We start from the raw sequence: 27,475 nt of genomic DNA on the forward strand, positions 1-27,475 counted from the left end.
GTTACACTGCGCGTAGAAGCGGTAAGCAAGATAGACGAGTTTCATGCATCCCGACCCAAGCATTCCGGTATTACGTCACAGCGAATACGTCATTGCTATTATTGGCACGCGTGCCATAATAAGCCGATTACGAACGATATTGGATGTAGTAACAATTGTTTATGATGCTAGGATGGCATAAAACACAATTCCTTACATTTCAGTGGCTCAATTTATCCTTCGCATAAAACTCATTTCATTATGTAAACTGAATTACTAGTTGAATAGTCACTATTATCTGACACCTATTTTTTTTAATGAGCACTGCTAGACTAAATAACCCAATAGTCGTTAAATAACCAAGTAAAATAAGTTACTATTATTATTATTATATTATCACCATCATCAATATTAGGCCTAGAGTTCTTACGATTTTGAATTTGTTTTCCGTAACGCTGACACATTGCTCAATTAAACAAAAAACCGTTTCATAAAAAAGTTGTTGTATATGGTTTCGTTGGAATAGTTGTATAGTTTAGAAATAAATGGGCACGACAAACTCGTTTGAAAATGTGTCTCTCGACTTTCGGAGATAATAATAATAATAATAATAATAATAATAATAGTTTTATTTTCCCTGGCAGAGTTAAGGCCATCACGCCTTCACTTCCACTCAACAAGGATCAAAGCACATACAAGTATTGGTACACAAGTATTAATTTATAATAATAATAATAATAATAATAATAATAATAATAATAATATTAATAGTTTTATTTTCCCTGGCAGAGTTAAGGCTATCACGCCTTCTCTTCCACTCAACAAGGATCAAAGCACATACAATTATTGGTACACAAGTATTAATTTATAATAATAATAATAATAATAATAATAATAATAATAATAATAATAATAATAATAATAATAATAATAATTGCACCCTACATAGTACTGGATCGAACTTACAGACTTCTTCACGTCAAAAGTGGTACTACCACTTCAACCCTACTGTGAGAAGAGAATTACGTGTGTAGCGAAAGGCATTGTGTGAAGAAAAAATTATCAGTGAAATAAAATAGAGAAATTCGATTCCGGAATTAAAGAGAAGAGATGTCTCGGAAAAGAGAAAAGGCTAAAGAAGGTAAATAATTTATTAATTGTTGAATCGGATATGGGCCTATAAATCGAAAAGAAATGTTTCCTTCATATTTTCCGTGTGGTTAAATTATAATTCCTACTTCATTTTCCGCTTTCTCCACTAAAATTCGATTTCCCAGACTTTAATATGGGCTCTTTGACGTGTGACGCCATCATTGTAAACGATGGGCTGCATGAAATGTATAGCCTGTTTCTAATTATAAACCGTATTCAATTACATGTTATAGATATATTCCACTACAATAAGTAAAAAACCAATAAACGATAGATAATGCTAACAAAATGATTGGAGAGACGACGTAATACTGCTAGAACTCTGGAAGAGTGACATCATAATGAAATCAGCGGACCGCATGAAGATATTCGAGGACGTGAACAATTCCTGGAATTCCTGGAAGTGAACAAATAGTTCAGTGGGATTCTGTAAATGTATGTTAGCGAAGCAATGGTCACATATTGATATCATGTAACGTACAAACTAGATGCAACAAAAACGCTTCTTTGACTAGGTTTAAGGGGTTAGGTACAGCTTAGAGCAGTAAAATGTTTGGAAATATTCAACATTTTTTTCCTCCATTACTGTATCTTGTGCAATAATAAAAATTGGTATGTGTAAAACACTGTTGTTCTGCTATATGAAAAAATATTTTTACGATTTAAAAAAAAAAACTTATTTATATATAGGCTATATACAGAGACAGTATAGGGGAAACCCGGGCAAAGTGGATTAGCTAAGAATAAACAATGCCACAGGCTATATTTTGGTGCTCCCGAAATAAAAACTTCATGACTTTGGTTGTGACACATGTTGTCCACATATCTACAAAACAGCAATTCGTTTCTCGTACCTACGGAGAGTGATATGATTGAGAAAGATAATATAGTTAATTATTCGCATTGCCCGGGTATACGGGTAAAGCGAATAATAAACCGGGCAAAGTGAATATCTCTATAACATTTTCACCTTTCTATTTAATTTCTATTCACTGATAATAAAAAAAAATCAACACATAAACACGATGTTAATGAGTGTAATTGATGTATTGAATATTTCGTCAATCTCTGAAGATGCCGACATCACAGATGTGGTTGATTCTGAGTGAGCATTAACTGTTTCTTCAGCCGCTGAAGAAGCTGGCACCGCAGAATTTGTTAAATCTGAGCCAGCTGTCGTTTCGCTGATTTCTGTCTCAAGTGGGCAACCTGTAAGTTCACATGGAGCAAACTCTTCATCAACAAACACATTATGGTTGTATGGCCAGATAGCAGAACCACTGATTGAAAGATTTTATTTCTTCAAGTGCTTTCTTCATGGCTTCTTCAGACCATTTGGCTTGCTCGGACTTCCGTTTGAAAAATTAAACCATCTGAAAACACATTACAACCTTTTTAAGTAAAAATTAAGATCAGTGTTGCTGATTTATAATTTAATTAGTGTGACTTAATGCCTCCACTATGTAAAATGATCTAACACGCTTTATTACAATAGACAAATATATACAAAAATACAGCTGACACTTATATAGTGGATAAGTTATCCACTTTGCCCGCAGACGCCTTTTCGCTTTTCATTTAAGGTTATACAAACAAAAACCTCAATAATCTTCTTCGGAAGTACGGCATTTTAGAACTAATTCTATCGCCTATATATTAGTATCACATAACAAAGAGTTTCTGCAGTACTGTATGTTGTATATATGTTTCTCTTACCTTGAAATATATTAAGAAACAGTCAATTTTCTTCAAACACACGCTGACTTCTTCTCTTACTAGCTAGAATGACGACAAGTCAGTTCCAGCAGCAAAATCTGGTAGGGATTCTTCCTCAACATAGCAGAAAGCGCTACCTGTTGGCGTTTCTAAGAAATAGGCATTATTCTCTTTGCCCGGGTTATTTATTTTGCCCGGGTTTCCCCTACAGCCTATATATAAATAAGTTTATATATATATATATTTTTTTTTTCAAAATTCAAAACGGTGGCAGTTCACTGTGCAGTGATGAAGCATTTCCCTCATAACTCATAAACTACTTAACTATTTAATGTTCTCTCTCTTTTATATTATTGCTGAAACTCATGTTTACAATATCATGCTCTTGCAACTACATTTCTTAATAAATAATATTTGTTTTGTGTTAGAAGAAAATACTGATATTTGACCATTTTTTAAATGAATTTATTTTAACAGACAATCTATCAAAGATAGAGAAGTGATTTTGCATCATATTGTAGATATGGCATGTTTAAATACACACAAAAAATTTCAACCCAGAATGTTGGATAGTTTTTGAGTTATGATGGAAACGCTTCATCACTGCACAGTGAACTGCCAGCATTTTGAATTTTGAAAAAAATAAATAATAATTTTTTTTTTAAATCGTAAAAATATTTTTATCGTATAGCTGAAGGACAGTGTTTTACACGTACCAATTTTCATTATTGTACAAGATACAGTAATGGAGGAAAAAAACATTGAATATTTCCAACAGTTTGCTGCTGTAAGCTGTACCTAACCCCTTAAGCTTCTGAATTCCGAACCCTATGTACTGTTTCGACTTAAATGTTAGTTCTTAAACTGTTTCTTCTATAATCTATCTGACCGTCTACTGTGACCTATTAGAGCGTACTAAAAAGTTCTCGTGTTTTCTGCTCCTTTTAATCCCGATTATGTATACAAAATAGTAAGTTTGGTATTCTTCACGTATTCTCTCGGCAACACTAAAGACATTTCCAAGTAGAAGGTTAGCTGTATATTATATATTTTATCTCATAGGCTTCTTCCAGCAACCTGGCTCAAAATTTTATCTCCGCCACTTAAATCCTTCAATATGGCTTATTAAGGCCCAGTAATGATGGAACAGTCATCTTATACAATTTTAATACCGTTCTCCATAGCAGCTTCTCTCTAAAGGCTGGTTCACAATAAGCCGGGAACGACAACGAGAACGATAACTAAAATAATGTTTAAATACATTTACTTTAACATTATTTCCGTTCTCGTTCTCGTTGTCGTTTCCTTCCCGGTTTATTGTGAACCAGCCTCAATGCTTAAAGCAAATCCGTGAAAGTAATATTATAATTCTATCAACTATTTAATATAACCTTTGGACCTATAGGCCTACGCATATTATATACAACAGCTAGTACATTTTATTTAGAAACGTTGGATTTTAGCGGTATTGATGATGCGGAATTATCAGTATCGTCTGAAATAGTAGGGAAAAAACACTAGAGGCGATTGTGTCTGCCTGGTTACGGAAATCTGCACTAAAATTAACCTCATTTAGATATAGTTATTACACGAAAAAGGTGTATTTTGTTATGGGAGTAGGAAAAATTTACTTCGTGCTTTGTGGGCAATATTTTCATTGGCGTCCTTAAGTTTAGCAGCTTCTTCATTCCTTTTTTTTTTAATTACATTACTTAGCTATATAATAATAATAATAATAATAATAATAATAATAATAAATAATTTTATTTTACCGGGCAGAGTTAATGCCTTGAGAACTTCTCTTCCCCTCAAACCAGATCTACAATTAATATAAATAAACAGGATGTTAAAAAAGTATCCAATATTTTAGTAGGTGATAGTATGCATCAAAATAAGAAAATAATGTCTAATAAACATGAGTCCTACAACATATACTTTCTGAGATCTGAACACTTGTTCATAGGAGGTGCTCAATGTGACGTCCATTCATGACAATGCATTCCTTTGCCCTACAATACAGCAGACTACCAGATAATCATACCGTAGTCGACACCCCGAGCATGGAATAATGATACGTCACAAGGAATATTGAAAACAAAAGTCTGGTTGTAGATATGAGCGGGGTTCAGCAGAGATGGTGTTGTGAATTTTTGTAATCAGCATGTGTGGGCTGATGAGAATACCATGCAGTTGAAGAAACAAGGCATAAGCACCGATTCTCAATCAACTAATGGGCAGGCGTTCTTAGTGACAGATTAATTGGGTCATACGTGCTACCACAGAAATTAACTGGGGTTCGTTATCAAGACTTTCTTATTAACGTATTAAAACAAATTTCGAAAAGTGCGTGATTCTTTACGCCAAAGGGCAGAGGAATGCATTGTCATGAATGGACGTCACATTGAGCACCTCCTATGAACAAGTGTTCAGAGATCAGAAAGTATGTGTTGTAGGACCCATGTTTATTAGGCATTATTTTCTTGTTTTCATGCATACTAGCACCTCCTAAAATATTGGATACTTTTTAACACCTTGTATAAGTAATAATAATAATAATAATAATAATAATAATGATGATGATGATGATGATGATGATGATGATGATGATGTGGAAAGTGTCACAAATATGAAATAGGGGTACAAATATGAAATAGTGTGATAAACGACCTGAGACGTGTTGTATTCTAGCGGAAGCCTTCCAAATTACTACATACTGATACTCTCTTATGCGGGAAAACCTGACCTTCCAACAAAATTTATAAAACATTGAAATGAATAGGGAATGCAGGAAAGCATAAAACAAATTCGAGAAAAAACGTGACAGACGATTAATCTGGATTCATTATTACGGTTGGGAAAACACCTTCTAATGAAGATGCTGAATGCTTGTTCTGTGCTTTCCTTAGTAGAGGGCATTTGGACTTTGCAATTTTGTTAATCTTCTAATTTGTTAATAGTATTCCGTATTTGTTCCTCCATTTTTATGTAGGAAATATGTTAGATTTTGAGGAAATTATTTTTTCAACCATTTTATAACATCTCACGAGCTTCTAAGTCCGGTGTACCATTCACAGAGACATTCAGCAATAAACAGGACGATACTTTACGTTCAGTATTCAAAACATGTAGATAAATTCAAAAGCTAAAAAACAAAATGGTATTCCATATTTGTACCTCTTCCTCTATTAATAATATGTCTGATCTATAATAATTCAGTCCATCCTTCAGATTCTAAATGCTTGCAAATATGTTCGTTTCGTTTCGAAACAGTATATTATTTGCTTTTCATGGGTTATTTCAACTTGTAATAAAATTTAATTAACATAACGGATGGCATTTTATCTTTTATTGGACTTTTTACTTCCCTTTCAGTTGAGTTATGATCTATTGAATACAACCACAAGGCAGTTGCACCTTTCGTATTTCTATTTTATACATTTTAATTGTCTGATTTTATGTTTTGCTTTGACGCAGTTTATTTCGAGAGATCTTATTCTTCTTGTATACCGATTCGAGAGGCTACACGGTCTAGTGCACGCTCTCCTTAAACGGCGCTGTGCGCAGGTTCGTGAGTTCGAAACCCGCCTAGGATGTGGATGGATGTCGTTTGTTAATGTTCTGTCCTGTGTGTGTCTCAGTGGAGGTCTCTAAACTCTGTTGACCCCAGACTACGAGAGGGCTACAAATGTGTCGATGTCTAGTGTGTGAGTCCATAGAATCATCCCCACCTATATAAGCACTGATATGCAAGATCTATTACAGGCGAGACTAAATGACCAATAATATAAATTCTTGTATTTAATCTTTCCATGTTTTTATCCTAAGATATTACAAAATATCTCGACAAAATTATGAAGCGTATTATAAGGTATTAAGTGCAAATTTCAACTAATCATAAAACTAAATGCATTTCGGAATATGTATGATAAGAACTTTCTTGTGTTAAATTTTAACGTACCTTGTTAACATGTTTCGACCTATTTTGGGTCATCTTCAGAACTGGTCGATGTTGGTCTTGGCGCCTCTTGTTTCCTGTGAGCGTGCGTTCGTAGTGTAGAGTCAAAGAGTGTACCCTCACAGAAAACAAGAGGCGCCAAGACCAACAACGACCAGTTCTGAAGATGGCCCAAAATAGGTCGAAACATGTTAACAAGGTAGTTAAAATTTAACACAAGAAAGTTCTTATCATACATATTCCGAAGTGATACAGCGTTAAAAGTTGTGTAATCAAGATGTATAAATGCATTTGTTGATAGCACAACATAACAGTACTTGACTTTGGAATTAAATACATATTAAATAAAAACAGGGTGGTAAGTAATTCGCGAATGAGAACACTGCAGCGTTATTCCTTATTCAAAACTGTGCATATAATAATCTTGACAGCTTTTTGGCTCGAAATACTGACATTTAAAATTGACAGCGATGTAGCAACGTTGTATAATAAAGTTTCTAGCAATTACGACTTGTGGCTCATAATGTTCGAGCATATAAACTAGGTATGCCAATAATAACATTACAGAGGATTAAATGTTTTAAATATTGCTTGTGGCGTTGAATATAAAATCCTAAATAATGGGCTACAAATAATTTCTGAATTGCTACTCAACGAGGATAAATGCGATTCCGTAACGTAAAGGTCAGTCATGTTTAGATAATACCGTATATTCCTACAGAAGAAATTAATTGTGAAACTGAGAGAATTTAATTTGTAAACATATTTAGCCATCGTGGATTTCGACGAAGCATTTCATAAAATAGATAGTAACATTTGTTAGAGCATTTCAAACAAAATAGAAATTCAAAAACAATTAAAGCGATAAAAGTCTCATATGTCAATAAGAATAATTTATTATAGATGTCTTTCCCAGATATCCAAATAAATAGGCCTAAGCTTACATATAAATAAAATAGGAACACAAGGAGGTAAACTCTCTCTACATTTTTTAACTTATAAATTAGATAATCTACTTGTGGAATAAAGCCGTTCATTGATTGTTATAGGCATCACGCACAACATGACCATGGGCAGGCACTTTTCCTCGTTGAAATTGAAGGGTTCAGAACCATAGTGGGCCAAGCGCCATTTATTAAAAATGGAGAAAACAAGGGTTAAATTTAACGAAACATATAGCAAGTACTATAAAGTATGCACATTGAAACTAAATGATATGTCAATCTTCATTAAACCATGGTATTTACTTCACTTTAACTCTTGCTTTCTCCGGTTTTAATAAATGGCACTTGGCCCACTATGGCTCTGAACTCTTCAATTCTCTAACTCGCAGCGCTTGTATTTTATTTTTAATAATGTTTGAAAACAGCTAAAGTAATAAATAGTTATAACTGGGTTGATTAATTCAAAAGATTCGTTTCAGTAAAGAAACATTAATTTCTAATACACGGATCTCTCAAGGTAGTTAATGGCTCTCAGCTAGAGTAATGGGTTCTATGAATATTTCGTCAACCTGTGACTGTTCGATCCCCGGTTCTTCTTTTCGTGTTCTTTAATGTACAACTCCGATAGTAGGTGATTCTAGAAGGTTCTAGTTCGTAGGCAGTCAGGCGGATAGGACTCGGGCGTGCCCTGGGCTGGGTGGGCAAGTACTGGGCAGGCGTTGCTCTTAATATGAGCCAAAAGGAGTCAGTGGCGGCCACTCAGTCGCTAATCTCCTTGCGTAGGGGTTCTTAACCTGGGGTCCATGGACCCCTTGGAGGTGCTTGGATGAACTTCAGGGGGTCCGTGAAAGTCACATAAAATTAACATGTTTATTCACTATATTGTTCCAACGTAAAGATCAGAAGCGTATCTAAAATTGTTTCCCACTTCTTTTTTTACAGTTTTCTAGGTTGGAGTTCATAGCTTTCACCATATTTTCGAAGGGGTCCGTGACCCAAAAAAGATTAAATTAAAATTAATATTAAATTTTCTAAAAAAAAATATTAAGACAAATATATTTTCTGAAGGAATAGGTAAAAGATCCTAAACTATGTTGTTGATGTAGGTCTTTAAACATTCCAGTAAAAGAATCATAGAGATTTTTAATTAATTGTATATTTTATTATATAATTGCTTTACGTTTGTAAAAAAACATGCAAATTTGATAGTTTTACAGATAATTATTAGCTATTTCAATATTCTGAATAGTGCTTTATAAAGTGTAATGTATGTATATTAAGCATGAAAAGGTTTGTTCATTTAGTTTATGTAGTAGCTGAGATATAAAAAAAATTGAATTTCAATACATTTTTGCAGGCCAATGGTGTACCTCCCCTCTTAAAATTGAATTCCAATCAATTTTTGCAGGCCATTGGTGTACCTCCCCCCTTAAAATTGAATTTCAATAAATTTTTGCTGGCCAATGGTGTACCACCCCCCTTAAAATTGAATTTCAATCATTTTTTTCAGGCCAATGGTGTACCTCCCCCCTTAAAATTGAATTTCAATCAATTTTTTCAGGCCAATGGTGTACCTCCCCCCTTAAAATTGAATTTCAATCAATTTTTGCAGGCCAATGGTGTACCTCCCCCCTTAAAATTGAATTTCAATAAATTTTTGCAGGCCAATGGTATACCTCTCTCCTTAAATTAGACACCTTGTATAATATTGGAGTATCAATAATAATAATAATAATAATAATAATAATAATAATAATAATAATAATGCATATTATCTTTTCATATTGACAACTTCAAAGATAATTCGTTGTTTTACCAACCCTTCCAATAAACTGCTAATCTACACTACTTTAATTTGTTTCTTGCAGGGAATGAAGTACCTCCACTCGAGTCCTATCAGAGTTCACGGTTACCTCACTTCCCGGAATTGCGTCATAGATGCACGATGGGTGCTCAAGATCACAGATTATGGTTTGCCTTCATTCTACGAGGCACAGAACATAAACCCGCCTTCAAAGACTGCTAGAGGTAAGTAAATACATTAATTAACTGTCAATTATTTGCTCAGGTCTGCTATTTTATCAAAGAAACAGGAAATGAGAATGACTCGTTCAAGACAACGCTCTTGTCACAAAATTACCATGTGCATGAATATTTATAAGCAATGCAAGATTTAACCGTGACATCTATTGTACTCTGTAATGGGACGTCGAATGAAATTCACTTGTTTCCGGAACTGGAGAAACGTAACCGAAGAAGATATATTCGAGAATGATAAAGCTACTGGAGGTAAACGAATAAATAATAATCAAGTATTGAACATAATATTTGCATTAATAAGGTTCAGTGTTGCGATATTATCAAAGGAAAAAGTAAAAAGATGTCACGTGGAATTCTCTTTAATTAAGGTAACGATTCGATCAATAAAAGCCTGTTTTCTCTGCATTTGAAGATACGGAGCGTTCATCCGGCTTCTTTATCAGGAGACAAGCAACTTTAACTTGTTTCCGGAAATGAAAAACTTTCTTTGTGGAATATTATGACAATTATGGGAACTTATACTAGATGGGAGAAAGAAACGTTAGACTAACTAAACAATGTTACATAAATCTAACCACTATTCACGTGGTTTCGTGATTGCATAAAAAAAGAAAAGAACAATATTATTATGAGGGCTGGGTCTTCGATGTAAATGCATATATTTGTTTTCATTGCCTATAGTTAAAATTTTGTAATTTGTTTATGAATTAGGATATTTTGGAGTGATATAAAACTTTTTTTCCAAATGTGTCCATATTTCCGAATTTAGAAGGAAACCTCACATATGTATATTTACAAAATTTAACATTCTATTATAAATATGTTCCATATTTTATAGTTTCAAAGTTATTCTTGTCAGAAAATCATATAAAATTTATTTGACTGTTATCAGTTTTTCAAATCTGGATTCTGATATTCTGGAGATTTGCACGTTGCGAGTAATGTGATAGTTGCAATTTTTCACATTGGCAACAATCATTCTACGATTGAACCCTGGCCAAGTTCATTTACCACTAATAGAGGGATGTTCATGTTCAAGAGTTTAGCTATAACATGTTCTGCTCTGTAGATCACGAACAATCAACAATCTTGTACATGAATTTTGAGTGCGCCTTCAGTGTGATTTAAATATTTGTTCGTTCGGAGTGTTAAGGAGTTAAAATGCTACCAGATCGTAAGTCATCTATATAAAATTACGATCTTACGTAAGTAAGAAAGATGTTTTATAAGTATGAAAATTTGATACGGTACACATATGACGAAATAAATTATGCAATAACTAAAATTAATGACTATCTGGACTCAATCTAGACATGGACACGGAAATTCCGACTTATACTAAATCCAGAAAAATCACAGTCAATCAATGTGGGTCATTCACGTTTGTTAAGCACTATTACCATACCAAATTTGTCCCCGATTAAAATACACGGCACCGAAATTCCGTTCAGTGAATCAGTAAAGAATCTAGGTATTTATATGGATAAAAGTTTAAATTGGAACATTCAAGTTGCAGAAACCTGCAAAAAAGTATTCTCATTAATCCACTCGTTTAGACGATTGAAGAATTTTCTACCCTTTTCCATAAAAAAAATGTTAGTGCAAACACTCGTGATGCCCCACTTCGATTACTGTGATATTCTGTTTACTGACCTAAGCGTTACTTCGGCGCAGAGACTACAACGTGTTCATAATATGTGCGTCCGTTTCGTCTGCAATTTTCGCCGGGCTGATCACGTAACACCATCCCTCGAAATGTTATCCTGGCTCCGTCTAGAAGATCGTAGGAAAATCCACTGTCTTTCCCTTCTCTTTCACATATTGCATTTCTCCACTCCTGTCTATCTTGCGTTTCGTTTTCAAAATTTATCCACCCATCATAACCTAGACACACGATCACAACACTCCTCAATATTATCCATTCCCTCCCACCGAACATCCTCATATTCATCTTCTTTCACTGTGGCTGTTCCTCGACTTTGGAATTCCCTACCGAGTAATGTCCGGGACTTTCAGACATCAAACCAATTTAAGAATAGGCTAACGAGATATTTTTCTAACAATTCTTGTTAACAATAATAGCTGTTTCAAGTTTCTCAATGTTTAATTGTTATATATATCACATATAAATATCTAAATTATCTCATTATTATTATTACTATTATTATTATTATCATTATTATTATTACTACTACTATTATTATTATTATTATTATTATTATTATTATTATTATTATTATTATTATTATTATAACTATTTCTTACCAATGTTTATTATTGTCACACTAACATTAGTTATCCAATTTTCATTATTTCTTTCATGTTGTTTTATGATCTAGATATTAATGTAATAACTATGTAAGCAAATGTATTTAATCAGAATTAGAGTCTGGCTGGGCGGAAGAGAAGGCCTACTGGCCATAGCTCTGCCAGATTAAATAAATAAATTATTATTAATTATTATTATTATTATTCCTCACATTATTTTCAACTATTTTAATAACATTTGAGTACATATTTTACTTCATACTTTAAAAACTTTTAGCCCTTACATATGTGCACAGCCTATTTAGCCATTTTATTACGAATAAATTTTAACCCTGATTGTTATTATACATGGTTATTTCCGATCTCTGATAACGAATTTGAATGATGTCATGTGCGTCAGGAATCACACTGACAGTTGAAATGCGACGAGAGGTGACAGATCAGTAGTGAGTGATTTCATAATCAGAGTGCACGGGGTATCACAGTAGCAATGCCCAAGAAAATCAGGCCTTTTTGGGAGGGGTACATAACAACTCTTTCCGATGCCAAGTACAGTTACATGAAAATCATAGGAGCCTCCAAAATACGTGGTTTCGTTATTTCCAAGAGAGGCATCTTGTGTATACCTAATAATACTGGCAAAGCTCGGATGAAATTAATTCCAGAGTGGAAAAAGCAAGCAAATTTATCCCTCGTCACAAGTCGCCGCACCCCACGAGATGATATAGATTAATTCCATTCGAGCTTTACCAATCTTATTAAGTACACAGAAGATGCTTTTTTTAAATAACGAAACCTCGTTTAGTGCAGGCTTCTTTTATTTTCACTTAACAGTACTTGGCATCGGAAAGGGTTGTTATGTACCCCTCTCAAAAAAGCACGATTTTCTTGGGAATTTCTGCTGTGAGTCGCCGTGCACTCTGACTATGAGATCACTCACTAGTGGTCTGTCACCTCGCGCCACAGTTCAGCTGTCTTGTAACTCCTGACGCACATGATGTTATTCAAATTCATTATCAGAGCTCGGAAACAACCCTGTACTCGTAGACAGTGTGAGCACAAAATATTTAGATGATTTCCTTTAATTACATCAAAAATATTTTATTTTATAAATAATTAAGGAACCTTTAAAAGAAAGAGGAAAATAAAATTTTTAAGTGTGTTCAATATGCTTGCCCCGTATGACACGGTACCGGTCGATGCGGTGATGAAACTGTTTTCATATTCTTCTCAGCACAGCATTATCAGTGCTGTCAACAGCTCTGGTAATCGGCCGCCACAAATTAGCAGGACTGTCTGGTCCGGGTGGAACAAATACAAACACGGCTTCCTTTATATAGCCCCACAAAAAAAATCGCAGGGCGCTAGATCTGGCGAGCGGGGAGGCCATCTTAATAGATTCAAATCGTTCTCTCCTGCACGTCCTATTCAAAGCTGTGGAAGATGGGTATTAGCCTAAGGTTCCAGCGTACTTCGCGGTAAAAATGCGGCGCTGTGCCATGCTGTTGAAGGATGAAGTCACCCTTATCATCATTTACCTGTGACAACATCCATTCACCAAGCATATAAAGGTAGAAGGCACCTGTTACTGTTGGTTCAGTGAAGAAATATAGTCCGTCTACCTTTTCGCAGGGCATTGTTCAGAACACATTGAACTCCAGTAAATTACGCTCATACTCAACATGTACACGTAGATTCTCATATCCCCAAATTCCCAAAATATGACGATTAACTTTTCCACTCGTATGAAAGGTTGCCTTATCGCTGAATATCATCCTTTCTTAGCAAAACCATCTTGCAATCGCCATTTTTCTACAACAAAAATCTTGATATTTACAAAAACTTTGTATTCATTCATTCGCTCATTCATAGTTTTCTCCCCAAGGGCATATCTTTCACTGCAAACCCAGCATTATCCAATCTCTCCTATTTTCTGCCTTCCTTTTAGTCTCCGCGTATGATCCATAGATACTTCCGGATTGGGTTTAATCTCAGTCAGATCCTAAATTTGGAACAAGCAGATCATATTTATTTATAGACATGGTATTTACCAGAAATTTAAACAATTCTTTAACGTTATTCGACGGTAAATTGTGAATCGAGGTTCCCTTGTTAATTTTTATGACCATGTGGTAATATGGTACTTTTCGAAGGACGAATCTACCTTTCTTGCATGAGCAAATTTGTCTGTTCGATATAAGTTATTTTGGTTCATAGGACTCCCTTGTGTCATAAGAGTTTTAGGCATAGCGGTCTGCATTGTGTGTTCCATTAGTAGCAAGCTTTCCTCTAAGGAGTTTTGAGTTAGTATCCATTATCATTAATGTCTTCTGTTTTAACTAATTCTGCTGCTTTGTGTTTACATAAGGAAAATGAACATTAAATTGCTAGGAGACTTGTTGGTCCCAGGTCAGCGATTTTCTTGCTATTTCTTGGAACTGGAACAGTAGGCGTATTAACTTTCCCTCCTACTTTAAGATCATTAATAATAAAGTGCGCATATTAACAAAAACAGCAACCTAATAATAACAGTCATGATAATAATAAGAGATCTGAACAGAATTTTAAATACATGTATTTAAATTACTCATTTTAAATGAACTTGTATTTTCTATTTTGTAATTTGAAAATATTTTCGAAAATATTTCGTTTTTTATGTAAATACGTAAAAACTGATGCATTTTATATTTTAAATATTCAAAATACTATTTTTTTTAATTTTCAGTTTTGACTATTTTTTTAAGTTTCAGTTTTGCGCAATTTAATGTTTCTCACTCTGGCTACAAAAGGAGTTGAATATAGAACTTATATGTCCAGAATCAGCTGAGTAGTTCTCTGCTGCACCTTCTTTAGTCACTTCAGATGACGAAGACGAAGAAAGTAATTTTTATGTTTTCAACTCGACAACAGGTACAACATACATTGAAAGCAAAAAGAAAAGAAGTTGTCTACTGTGAAGTATGAGCTCATATAATTTTTAATAAAGAGAAAACTCTCAGCACTCTGGACCAGGCTTGCAGAAGTGGGCGTCAATTGTGACGTACGTCATAAGGCGGAATACGTCACTCATCCCCTCCTCCTACCCCCGTGTCATTGACTTGGTAGAGGAGGAGATTTGTATTCAGCGTCTGTGTTGTGTGATTACGTATGGTTTAAGAGATATCATTCAACGCCGGTAGACTGTGGACTGGGAACCAACGCTTTCCCCATGCTTTCTACCCTCTCTCGTCAGTTCTTCATCCCTGCTCTAGACACTTATGCAGCAGTGAAACAAGCCTTTATCAGATATAATACAAGTTTGTGTTTTCCTCTGTGCCTGTACAAAGACTGTTTTCTTTTCCAAGAGTTAGGTAAATACTTACACCAACAAAGGGATCGTTACCTGATGAATTTTTTTGAGCAATTGGTCTTTTGAAACGGAACAGTAATTAACAGGTTTAGGAAATTTATTTAATTTGATAGTTGAAAAAATAAGAATATCCAAGTACGTTGTTTATATTTTGCCTGTATTTTTTTTAAATCCAGCAGGTATGCGTTTGGTATAAATATTTTAGATTTTCAATGACAAAAAGCAATATTGTGTCAAACGAATTTCAATTTATTTTACATATTTTAGAATACTGCATGAATTATACAATAGTAATATGAATTTAATTTATGGTTTTCATTGGCCATATTTTTAAAAACATATATATCACGATATATTTTCCACTATTTCAAAAGTGAAAAATTTAAATCTGAATGTGTAGCATTGCTTGATGACCATTGACTACTGTTGTGAAATTCCTAATACCAGCAGGAATATATTTTTTGAAATTATGATAATTATGTTTGTGGTACGTAGTTAAATACAGTGTTAATAAATTATAATCGCATCTCATGGGACTTAAAAATAATATTCCTTTCGTTTAATTTGTCAATAATAACAATTACTTATTATGAATGAAATATTTGATCTAGAGAATGAGAGTCATAGATAATATTGTAGATAATAATGAAGTAATTATAATGAAAGTTGGTGCAGATGATGATAATGTTCCTGACGATGATAATGCAACGTAGATCAAGTTTCTATAATTTACGATTACGTGTAGGCTACATGATGTACATAATAAATTTATGTTGTATGGATGGACATGATGCAGACAATAATGCCAGTTATTGTGTTAATTATACCGATAATATAGCACTTATTAGACATGAGAAAGTTGATCACGGTATTAATGTTTTATATTATTGTTCTGTAGATGATGGTGTGTGTTATATACTGTGATGGTAGATGAATATTGCTCTCGGTACGAGATTTGGTGTACTATCTTGTAGTAGGGATCTGGTGGTGCGAATTGGATGTGAATGACTCTCCTTGTGACACTCACCAGCAAATTGATGGCTTTGGAGTGTGCGAGAGATTGCGTCAAAGCGATCCTGCCATTTCAGAAGTTTCCCTACTTGTAAATCGCCGTAATTGGATTCTCGTTAGTAAGGGGCTCAATGTATTGATCAGATAGCGACCTGGTCGGAAAGAAAGCTCCTCTTTCCAATCGACTACAAGAGTTAGTCACCCTCTTTACATGTGGACGTTAATTGGAATTAATTATAGGCTACATCTACTTATCCGTCTGTACATATATTTCTGCCCTGCTGGCACCAATATCAATCACTACAAAAGTATACAACTCCAACTTAAAATCGTCCACAGCTTGGAGTAACGGTTAGCACGTGTAACCGTGAAACTAGCGAGCCAGGGTTCAAACCCTGGTTGGGACAAGCTACCTGATTCAGTTTTTTTTTTCCAGGGTTTTCTCCTAATCCATTAAGAGCAAATGCTGGGTAACTGTCGGCTCTGGACCCTGGACTCATCTCCCTAGTATTATTACTTTCACTATAATCAGACGTTAGGTAACCATAGTACTTGATAAAACGTCGTAAAGTAATCCATTAAAAATAACAAAGTTAAAATTAGTGAAGGCTTCCACTTTCAGAGTTTTCGCCCTGACTCCTATTACATCCTCATTAGGGATTGCAAACCAACACTACACATTCACACATAGGGAAATTTCTTGGTAATGTGATGATTATGATGCAAGGACATCGCTTAAGAAAATATAGCACAAGATTAGGGGCTCATATAGAATTTTCTGATAACAGATTTGTAATTACGGTTGCTCCTCAAAATGATATTTGCCCTCAGGGTAAAACATAACCTATGAAAGCTGTTGCTATTGTTAAGAATAAGATAATTACACCTACTGATCTGCCAGATTCCCGATTTTTGCGGGATTTCCCGAAATTTAGAGACTTTATGTTAATATTTCCCGCTTCCCGATATAAGATAGCTATAAATTTCCCGCTTTTCCCTTTCAAGTTGAAAAACTTTTTCTAAGTGAAATTTCAACAGTTTTAATTATGCACGTTTGGTGACATTATGTGACTAATTGATTTTAACATTGTAAGTCAGTTCTTTGCATTGGGTTATATGGTAACTTACGAGTAAACACTCGATCACTAATCGATAGCCGATAGTCACGGTCATGAGAAAGGGGAAATGCGAATAGGCCCATTCACTTTGATTGGAAATGTTTTTGTTGTGTCTTTGTGTTCTGTTGTGTAGTCAAATTAATAAATGGTAAACCAAAATTAATCGGTGTTTTAATTATGCTATCTAGGGTCTGGTTGGGGAAGAAAATAACTCACAAAAAGTGGGGAGAAAAATAACATAAGTATTGTGATCAGTGCACTGTTAGTTCTTGGTTCTTTCATTGGTTATATGATTGAAGAGGGGTCTATACATTTATAATTTAATTTGTTTCATCAGTATACGATTTCAAATAAAATTATAAGGCCTACATTTTCAAAGAAAAATATAGTTACTGTTTTCCCCACATACTGAGAAACAAAGAAAGAATGTTTTAAGGGTTGCTAGCAAGAGGGAAACATTATTTGTGTTTAAATTTATGACCCATGAAACTATTATTGTCATAGATAAACAGGAAAAGCATATGTTTTATCGTTTTCCCCACAGTTGTTATTGTTTTCCCCATATATTGAGAAACAGGGAAAGAGTGTTTTACTTTTTTCATATATATGCCCATAGGCCATTGTTTCTATGCATTATATATTAAAGGAAATTGAAATATTTAAGCTCATACTTGTTCATATTTTCCAACCAAAACAGTATTTCAACTTTATATCAAAGTATGGGTTTTGTTATTTTCTTTGATTATAGTTCACGTTAACACTTTGTTAAAAACATAAAATTGTTTAGTCACACGTAAAAAAGTGTTAAGATTTTAAAAAAAAGGTATATACCTTGGACAGACGGCCCGTTTCGACGTGATGTTACGCCTTCATCAGTGTCTCCTGAACTACTCGTGATCTTGAATTCTGCGATGTGCATTTGTCAGTTGTAGGGTGGGGGTGTGTTGCTCTTATGGTGGGAGCTGGTTGTTTGTTATTTTCTTCCATTCCCAGACGCTATATGCTTATTTAGGAAAGCGAAATTCTGAAGATGAGGCGCTTCCATAAAACTAAAACATGTTTTTATTTAAAGAGGTGGAGGGAAATGTGTATAACTGGCTGTGTCCACTCGGTTTAAGCCCACTGAAGCTTGCAATGAACCACAAATGTTCAGACAGCAGGAACAGATGCTCCACTGTTTTAATGAAATCAGAATTGCAAATCTGCGCCAGTTCAAAACTGGACTGTCAAATTTTTTTTATAATGTTGTAAAAGTCAAGTGTCACTGTTAAGAGATGCTATATCTTCAGAGAAATGTAAACAATTAAACTGATGTAGATATGAAAATATTCTTTTGTATGAAATTCAACATTAGGCCTAAGTTTCCTAAAAACTTACCTTTTTTTTTAGTTAATAACACATTAATTTTATGAATGACCTTATTTAGTGTAATAATAGTAGTAATAGTTTTCTTTATTCCTGGCAGAGTTATATCCAGAAGGCCTTCTCTTCCACTCAACCAGATTTGAATAATATACCTGAAATACAAAATTATTTAATAGAATATAAAACAACACAAAAGAAGATACTTAGAGATTACATAAAATTAATTCATCATTCATTTCGTGTTCTGCCCAAGCGCAGGTCTTTCACAGCAAACCCAGCTTTCTCCAATCTTTCCTATTTTCTGCTTTCCTTTACGTTTCCTCATATGATCCATATATCTTAATGTCGTTATGATTTTATATCTTCTTCTCCGAACTCTTCTCCCGTTCACCATTCCTCCCAGTACATCCTTCAGTAGGCAGTTTCTTCTCAGCCAGTGACGGAACCAATAACTTTTCCTCTTCTTGATCAGTTTTACATAAAATATAGTAGAAAATTACAAATAGTCAAGATCAGTTACATAATAAAAGGATATCATAAAATAAAGTAGAAAATTACATATAATCAAAATCAGTTAGGGTAAACATTGGTAATTTCGTGGCAGTGGTTATTTCGTGATACTTTTCCTTTGCTCTTTCGTGAACTAACCAATGGTGTTACGAGATTCAAATTTCCGCCAAGGGATTGCATATGTTGTCCAGTTTCCAGAAACATACAGCTACGCTTTGAGTGATTATTGTAGCTGCTTCAGTGAGCTTTTATGTTTGGAGAGAGCAAGTTAGCGTCGACTTCTCAGGCGTACAAATTTTGTAATTACATTACAGGCTTATTACTAAAGGTAAGCATATGATATTTGGTACAAAGATTTATTATACCTTAATGAAATTTTAGGAAATGTTTTTGGAATTTTAGATACAGCTGTAGTCGCCATATAGGCTTAGCTTTACTGATAGAAATCTTAGCTGTTTGAGGCGAAATTTTGTTGAGTATTAAGCGTTACATTTTATACTATTTTAAAAGTTTTTATTAAAATACGAATTTTAGAAATCTTAAGTTAAGATATGATAACAAAACAGAAAAGGGGGACGCAATGGGTTCAGTGTAGCTTCTGTTTGATTTGTTATCATTCTAAGTGTCAATGATAAGTGCTAGATGACTTACCTGCAAGAATTGTGACAAGATGAAACATGTCTCCACCATTTTGGACCGGAGACAGAGGCAGACAATGGAGTGGCATCATGCAAATTCACCAAAGAAATAGAAATTCAAAAGTGCGCCTTCGCCAGGAAAAGTTATGGCTACTGTGTTTTTCGATTCAGAAGGACTCTTGCTTGTGGACATCATGCCATACGGAACCACCATTAACTATGACGCGTATGTGGCAACTCTCAAGAAACTTCAAGTTCGACTGAGTCGTGTTCGACGACATCGGGAGAAGCAGATTGTTCTGCTATTGCACGACAACGCACAGCCATATGTGAGTCACAAGACCACAGACCAGAAAATTCGGGTAGACAACACTGAAACATCCGCCTTACAGTCCTGAACTGGCACCGTGCGATTACCATCTCTTTGGTAAACTGAAGGATCCCTCCGCGGAACGAGGTTAGAAGATGACTCCCTTGTGGACGCTGCTAAAGAGTGGCTCAGACGTGTTGGTCCAGACTTTTACTGTGCTGGTCTACAGGTCCTCCTTCCTAGGTTACGTAAGGCAGTTGAAAGGGACGGGGATTATGTGGAAAAGTGACATTTTATTCCTAAAGAATGTATCTACATTCTGTGAAAATAGCAAAGCTGTAGGATAAAAATATAATTTTTAAACAAATGTTATGTATTACTTTTGGAGTTACTCTAATAATATAGGCTATAGTAAAGTCCATAATAAAAGTGTTCACCCTTTCAGGGCAAAGAAGATCCCTTTTCAATTTCAATTTTGACTTTGATTTCATTCTTATTATGTATTGATATGTATCTCTATGTTTTCTTGCTATGAATATTAGACGGAATTACTATGTTTGAAGTCTTGTAACAATAAAGGAGAATATCATTCGACTTTAATGAATTTTTCCATAATTTTTCTACCTCTCACGAAATTATCAATGTAATATCACGAAATTACCAAGGTTATCACGAAATAACCAACCTTTTAGCGTAAGTTGTAAAAGTGGTTTTTGACACCTGTTCAAGAACGTGTCCAATGTTTCATGTCTCCAGATTTGTACAGCAAATTATCGTCTTTTAGATGAAAAAATCGGAATAAGGATATATTTACTCATTTGCATTTTAAATTAATTTTCATTAAATTATCACGAAATTACCTATGTTTACCCTACAGAGCATAAGGGGAATTTATATACAATTTATAAGACGTAAACTGCTCGAGATAAATTCGACGATTAATTCGCTTGAGATATAATATACAGTTAATATAAGGTTACTAATAGGAGAATACATGTGGGTTACAAGGCATAAAAAGTTGAATAACAAAAACCTACTACATAGCATACAGATGCAAATGATTAAGTAAAATATGAAGATAATGAGAAAAAGAAGAAAAAAAAGAAAGAGAGAGGAGAAAAAATAATGACTTGGTCGTGTGAAGCAAATTATTTAGAAACTTCCGCAAGAGTCTAGTTCTGTTCAATAAAAACATTTCTAAGTAGAATGTACTTACAAGATTTTAGACTCCGACTACTTCTGATTTCCTGTATCTCGAATTTTTGTTAAAAAATCTCTACTGTCATGGACGGGGTCGAGATCGTGTTCGCTATTTTTGTATCCACATCCATTTTATTCAGTCTTACAAAACGAAGCAAGTCTATCGTGTTATTAATCATAAAATATAATCAGTAGATATATTGAAAAAATTACTGAGTTGTTACACCATTTTGCTTGCTCGTGATGGAGTGACATGAGTTAAGGTTGGAGGGGGGGGGGGGTTGAACTGATTTTGGTAATTTCTGAACTATAAAAGGTACACGAATTATTTTATGCATACTAGTTCTGAGCATTACTTGGTACATACATGCAAATTTTCAAAGCTGTAGTTTAAATAATACCAGCATTATTAATTATGCCTATTAATTTTATGTTAATATTTTGATAGGCCTATCTACAAAATTCCTATCTTGTGCTACACTTTCACAAATTTTTTAATATTTTTTTCTCGAGCTAGATTGTGGCATCATAAAACATAATTGGCATTTAGTTTGTTCAAGCTTTAATTATGTTTTTAATTAAAAATTATTAAATTTAATGATTTCAAAATTTATAAAAAAACACACACATATTAGAGAATTAAAAATGTTTAGACCCAATCATACTTTACACTAGAGAAAATTGAATGTCAATTAACGACTATTGGAATACACTGAAACAGCAGCAAAAAGTCAGAACAATATTATATCAGTAAAGGCGTGAGTAGATAGATTTTGAAGAAGTGAATGTGTAGAAAAAAATTTAAACCGAGAAAATAGACACTAAGTTTAAATGCATGGTGGTTCCTCCATGGAACAGAGGGAACAGGCTGTTCCCTTCCTTCCTGCCCCCTTCTGAGATAGTGAGATATACTTCAGTCTAAAGGATAGGACTACTTTCAGTTTTCGAAAAACGAAAACAGCTATCGGTAGCAGGTTTATTGCACAGTGACGTGAAACGACTCTAGCCCTTCTCGTCTGCTGTGCGTGATGATGTGAGTGGGAGTCGCAAGCAATGTTTTCTCCGAAGCAGGCCGAGCGGACACGAACTTAGTCGAGATCGCTGGAAGTTGTAGAGTTACCTCTTCCCTCGCGGAGTATTGAGAAGTGTGGAATATATTGTTTCATCAACCTAGTTTATTTATGTAGTGATAATTCTGAAAACAATTAAGTTCGGAGAGTTTTTCGTGTGACATAATATTGTGTGTGAAATTATACAATAGTTCTTAAAAAATCAATACGATTTACGCATTCACGGCCTGAGTTAAATCTGACCAAATAATGGCATTGGAACAGGTGACTGCTGCCTGTTCCAACTTCAACGAGACCGAGCGTGGGCGCCCTGATGCGAACCAAGACAGCGGCGAGTGTTCTGTTATCGATCAACTTAAGTCGAGAGCGTATAGTTCTATCAATTTTGCAGGGAAAAGCGCGGTTATTTTGAATGGCAAACCTACTCCTCTCCTTACAGAACTTAAAACTAAAATCTTATACAAGACATTTTCAAAGTAGCTACTATAATTCAGTTAAATGGTTAACTGGGTGCTCGTCAAGCGGTAAATTGTATTGTTGGCCATGTTTATTGTTTGTTACCGAAAAAGGAGTTTGGAATGACTCAGGATTCAGTGACATAAACAATTTTCATAAAGCTAGTGGACGCCATGAGAAAACTCAAAGCCATCTTCATGTTATTGCAGCATTAAAGACATTTGGTTTTACGAGAATCGACACCCAACTGGATGAACAACGACGTCATGATATAATTTTACATAATGAAAATGTAAAAAAGAATAGACAAATTCTAGAACGTCTCATTAATGCCACATGTCTTTTAGCAAAGCAGGAATTGGCATTCAGAGGACATGATGAGAGCAGTAAGTCATTGAACAAAGGGAACTACATTGAGCTGCTTAATTTGATTGCTGAATATGACGAGAGACTTGCAAACCATTTGTCGACAACAACTACTTTTTCCGGAACTTCCAATAAAATTCAGAATGACCTAATTAATTCTGTAGCAGATGTAATGTTAGACGAAATAGGACGGAAATTTCCAATACTCCCTTTGTTGCAATATTACTTGATGAAACAACAGATATTGCAAATAAGTCACAACGTTCAACTATGTTGAGATACGTGACGAAAAGTGGAAAGATTGAAGAGCGATTCTTAGGATTTACTGATGTTAGTCAAAATCGAACGGTTGCAGCATTGGCAGATCACGTGTTTAAGTGTCTTGTTAAATACGATATTGGCCCGAACAAACTTGTTGCGCAGACTTACGATGGTGCTTCGGTAATGTCAGGAGAAATAAGCGGCTTGCAAACCAGAGTATGACAAAAATATCCCAAAGCACTGTTTGTGCATTGTTTCGCACATAGACTTAACCTCGTTCTTTCTCAAGCAATGATCAATATAAAACAATGTAAAATATTTTTCAAGACGTTTTGAATGGACTAGCAGCATTTTTTTTTTTTTTTTTTTCAAAATCATCAAAGAGATCTCATGCCCTGGATAAGGAAGTAAAGAAACGATTGCCAAAAGCAGCACCCACTAGGTGGAATTATAGTTCTCGGATTGTCCAAACAGTTAATGAAAATCGAGAGAATCTAGAGAATTTGTTTGAGACTATTGTGGACGATCCTGATGAATGGGACACTGAAACTTTTATCACGTCTCGAGGATTTCTGGCTTCACTTCAAGATTTTCATTTCCTATTTCTCTTAACAGTTTTTAATGAGCTTTTCTCTATCACCGATACTTTGTTTGAGGTTTTGCAAAAGAAATCAATGGATATCAGTTACTGTTTGGATAAAGTAACAGAATTAAGAGAAATTATCAAAAACAGGAGGGAAAATTTCGACACGTTTTGGGAACATCTGAGAAGTGATCATGAACCGTCATCAAAAAAAAAAGAAAAAATGATCTTGATGCAAAGACAAATTATTTGCGTTTATACAACGAAATAATAGACAACATTTCACACCAACTTGCAGAAAGATTTTAACACTTAGGGAACCTTAAATTTCTTGAGCTCCTGAACTCCAAAAAACGGATTGAATATAAAAAATATTTCCCTGAAAGTGCATTCCAGTCTTTAAAACACAAGTATGGTGAGCATTTTGATTTTCCCTGGTTGAGGAGCGAACTAATAGCAACCTATAATATAGAAGGATTCAATGGAAAAAGTGTAATAGAAACAATTACATTTTTGAAACAGACAAACTTTGCTGAAGATGGTTTTCCAGAACTGTACAAACTGTGTTGTCTAATTTCAACAATTCCAGCTTCTAGTGCTAGTGTGGAACGATCATTTTCTACTTTGAAAAGAGTGAAAACTTACTCTAGGAACACTCAAACTGAGGAACGACTGTCAAATTTGTCCTTCATTTCTATTGAAAAAGATTTGCTGGCCTGTCTCAAGGAGGAAGATAATTTCTACAGTAAGGTCATTGACAAGTTTTTAAAACAAGAAAGGAGAATGGAGTTGGAGTACAAGTAAACAGCTAATTCAGGTATGCTTGATAAAGTTAACGACTTTTAATTTAGGTTTATTTATTTTCAGTTAACGGTATTATTTATTTAGGCGTAATAATAATAACAATAATATAATACGAATATAATTAATTTGTTTTATATTAACATATTCTTTTTCTGATTAAGTTGTAAATAAATTAAAAAAAAAGGAATTGGTAATCTTGTTAAATCATAATACAGATTATTATTATTATTATTATTATTATTATTATTATTATTATTATTATTATTATTATTATTATTATTATTATTATTATTATTGTTGTTGTTATTGTTGTTGGTAGTAGTAGTAGTAGTACTAGTAGTAGTGTTTCTGACCTGTTCCCCATCGAGTAATAGCACCGCACGCCACTGATTCTACATACATCCTGAACCTCTGCTATCAGTTGGACACATGTACTATCTGAAACGGGCTCTCTGTCTCAATTTGCATACAAGCAGTTAGAAAAGTGAGGAAAACCACAGTAATTTTGAGATAAAGAGAGGAGAAATCTTGCAGAGGGTGTATGCGTGGCCTATCGTGGCAATTAAATAGGTAGCGCACGACTTTAAAAATGGCGGCAGAAACACCTATTAGAAGCGGAATATGCAAATGGAACTTGGTGGAATTATTCACAACAATATTTAGAATTGTTTAATATAAAATTTTAAAAATCGAATTTTTAGGCTATACCTAATATTTCAGTCCATTCCCCCCTTAATATCTCACAGGCGTCCTTCGTGGTCACCATGGATCCGAAGTTCACATTGTTTAATAATAAAAAAAAAAAAGAAAAAGAGAGCGAGAGAGAGAGAGAGAAGACAAAGACTTGAAGTGTGTTTGACACACAGAATGGCCACTTAGTAGCTGGGAATCGAATTCAATTACCGAATCGTATCTCTGTCTGTAAACCCGATCACTTCTCATCAAGATTATTAGGTTTCGATACGTATGACGTAACTAGTTTGACAATGAAATTTATATGGGCAAAATGACTGAGAAACAGGTTTTATCCAAATACTTTGGGTTTCCTCACGACAGTATTTCTTCATCTAATAATCTCAGGGTTCATACGTACATACTCGTGCTACAGTAAGTTTTAAAAAGGATATAAAAATTATCCACAAGACAACTATAGAACTGTATCATTTCGTTATAGGTCCTTTGGTCCATTACGTTTCGTCGTTTTTTTTGTCCACTGACACATTTGTCCATTTCATGATTTGTCCATTATATTTTGTCCACTGATCATTTAATCCATTTTCACGCTTCGTCCATTATGTTTTCGTCCACTATGGCAAAAAGATAGATGATATGAAACATAATTTATTTGGTGAAAATTTAATTTATTTAAATTTATGTGTTGTTGATGTGCAGTACATACTTTTTGTATTGTAAATATGATTATTTATCACTTTCTTCTTCCTGAAGAACTTCAGCAGGATTCATTTTTAACCTACATGAAATTCCTCTCAGATATGTTTCCAGCCGGCCGTCGTTCTTGTAGTCTTCATACCCTGTAAACATTTCCCTGATGCGTTCATGGTTATTGACATGTCTGACTTAATGGTGCACGGACTCGCTTGTGCCCTCCAAACAACTGAATACCCATTATAATGTAACATTGGTTGCCTCCGACGTGTATATACAATCTCTGCCATAATTTTTAATATCCAAAATGGAAACAATGTATGAGGCGTGTAGTTGCAAAATCAGATACATCACTTTCTTTTTCGAAAATGAGTTAATGTTATATTTCACATCTTCATATGATTCTACAACTGCTATAACACTGTTATGCTCCAAAGCCAGATACATCACATGGGTTCACACCTGTAGAGTAACAGTTAGCGTGTGTGGCAGCGAAACCAGGTGGCCCGGGTTCGAATCCCGGTCGGCACAAATTACCTGGTTGAGGATTTTTCCGGGGTTTTCCCTCAACTCTATATGAGCAAATGCTGGGTAACTATCGGTGCTGGATCCCGGACTCATTTCACCGGCATTATCACCTTCATCTCATTCAGACGCTAAATAACCTGAGATGTTGATACAGCGTCGTAAAATAAATTATTAAAAAATACATCACATGTATTTGTATGGTAAAAGAATAGTATTGGTTGCAAATCCTTGGTTCCTTGCAAACGTTTTTTCTTCATACTGAAAAATTATGTTTTAGTGATGTATCTGATTTTGCAACTAAACGCCTCAATATTAATAATTTTAATATCCAAAGGAAAATGAAACGTATCTAAGAAACAGACGGCAATGATGAAAATATCTTCTGTTGTAATTATAAGTGGGAAACACAAATATTATGTGTTCTAAAATGGACGAAAGGTTATGAACGTAAAATGTGGACAAAATG

The 27,475-nt window shown here is 34.4% G+C and overlaps 1 protein-coding gene across 1 annotated transcript in view; it reads left to right on the top strand.

Moving 5' to 3' along the window:
* The window catches only part of LOC138703394 (retinal guanylyl cyclase 2), a 1,174,702-nt gene that overhangs the window by 1,083,269 nt on the left and 63,958 nt on the right, over positions 1-27,475 (top strand). The window contains exon 14 of the mRNA XM_069831228.1: positions 9,615-9,774. Coding sequence (XP_069687329.1) covers positions 9,615-9,774 — 160 coding nt within the window. The remainder of the gene's footprint in view (positions 1-9,614; positions 9,775-27,475) is intronic.

This window comes from Periplaneta americana, chromosome 7 (assembly GCF_040183065.1).
Source record: "Periplaneta americana isolate PAMFEO1 chromosome 7, P.americana_PAMFEO1_priV1, whole genome shotgun sequence".
Taxonomy (NCBI): Eukaryota; Metazoa; Arthropoda; class Insecta; order Blattodea; family Blattidae; genus Periplaneta; species Periplaneta americana.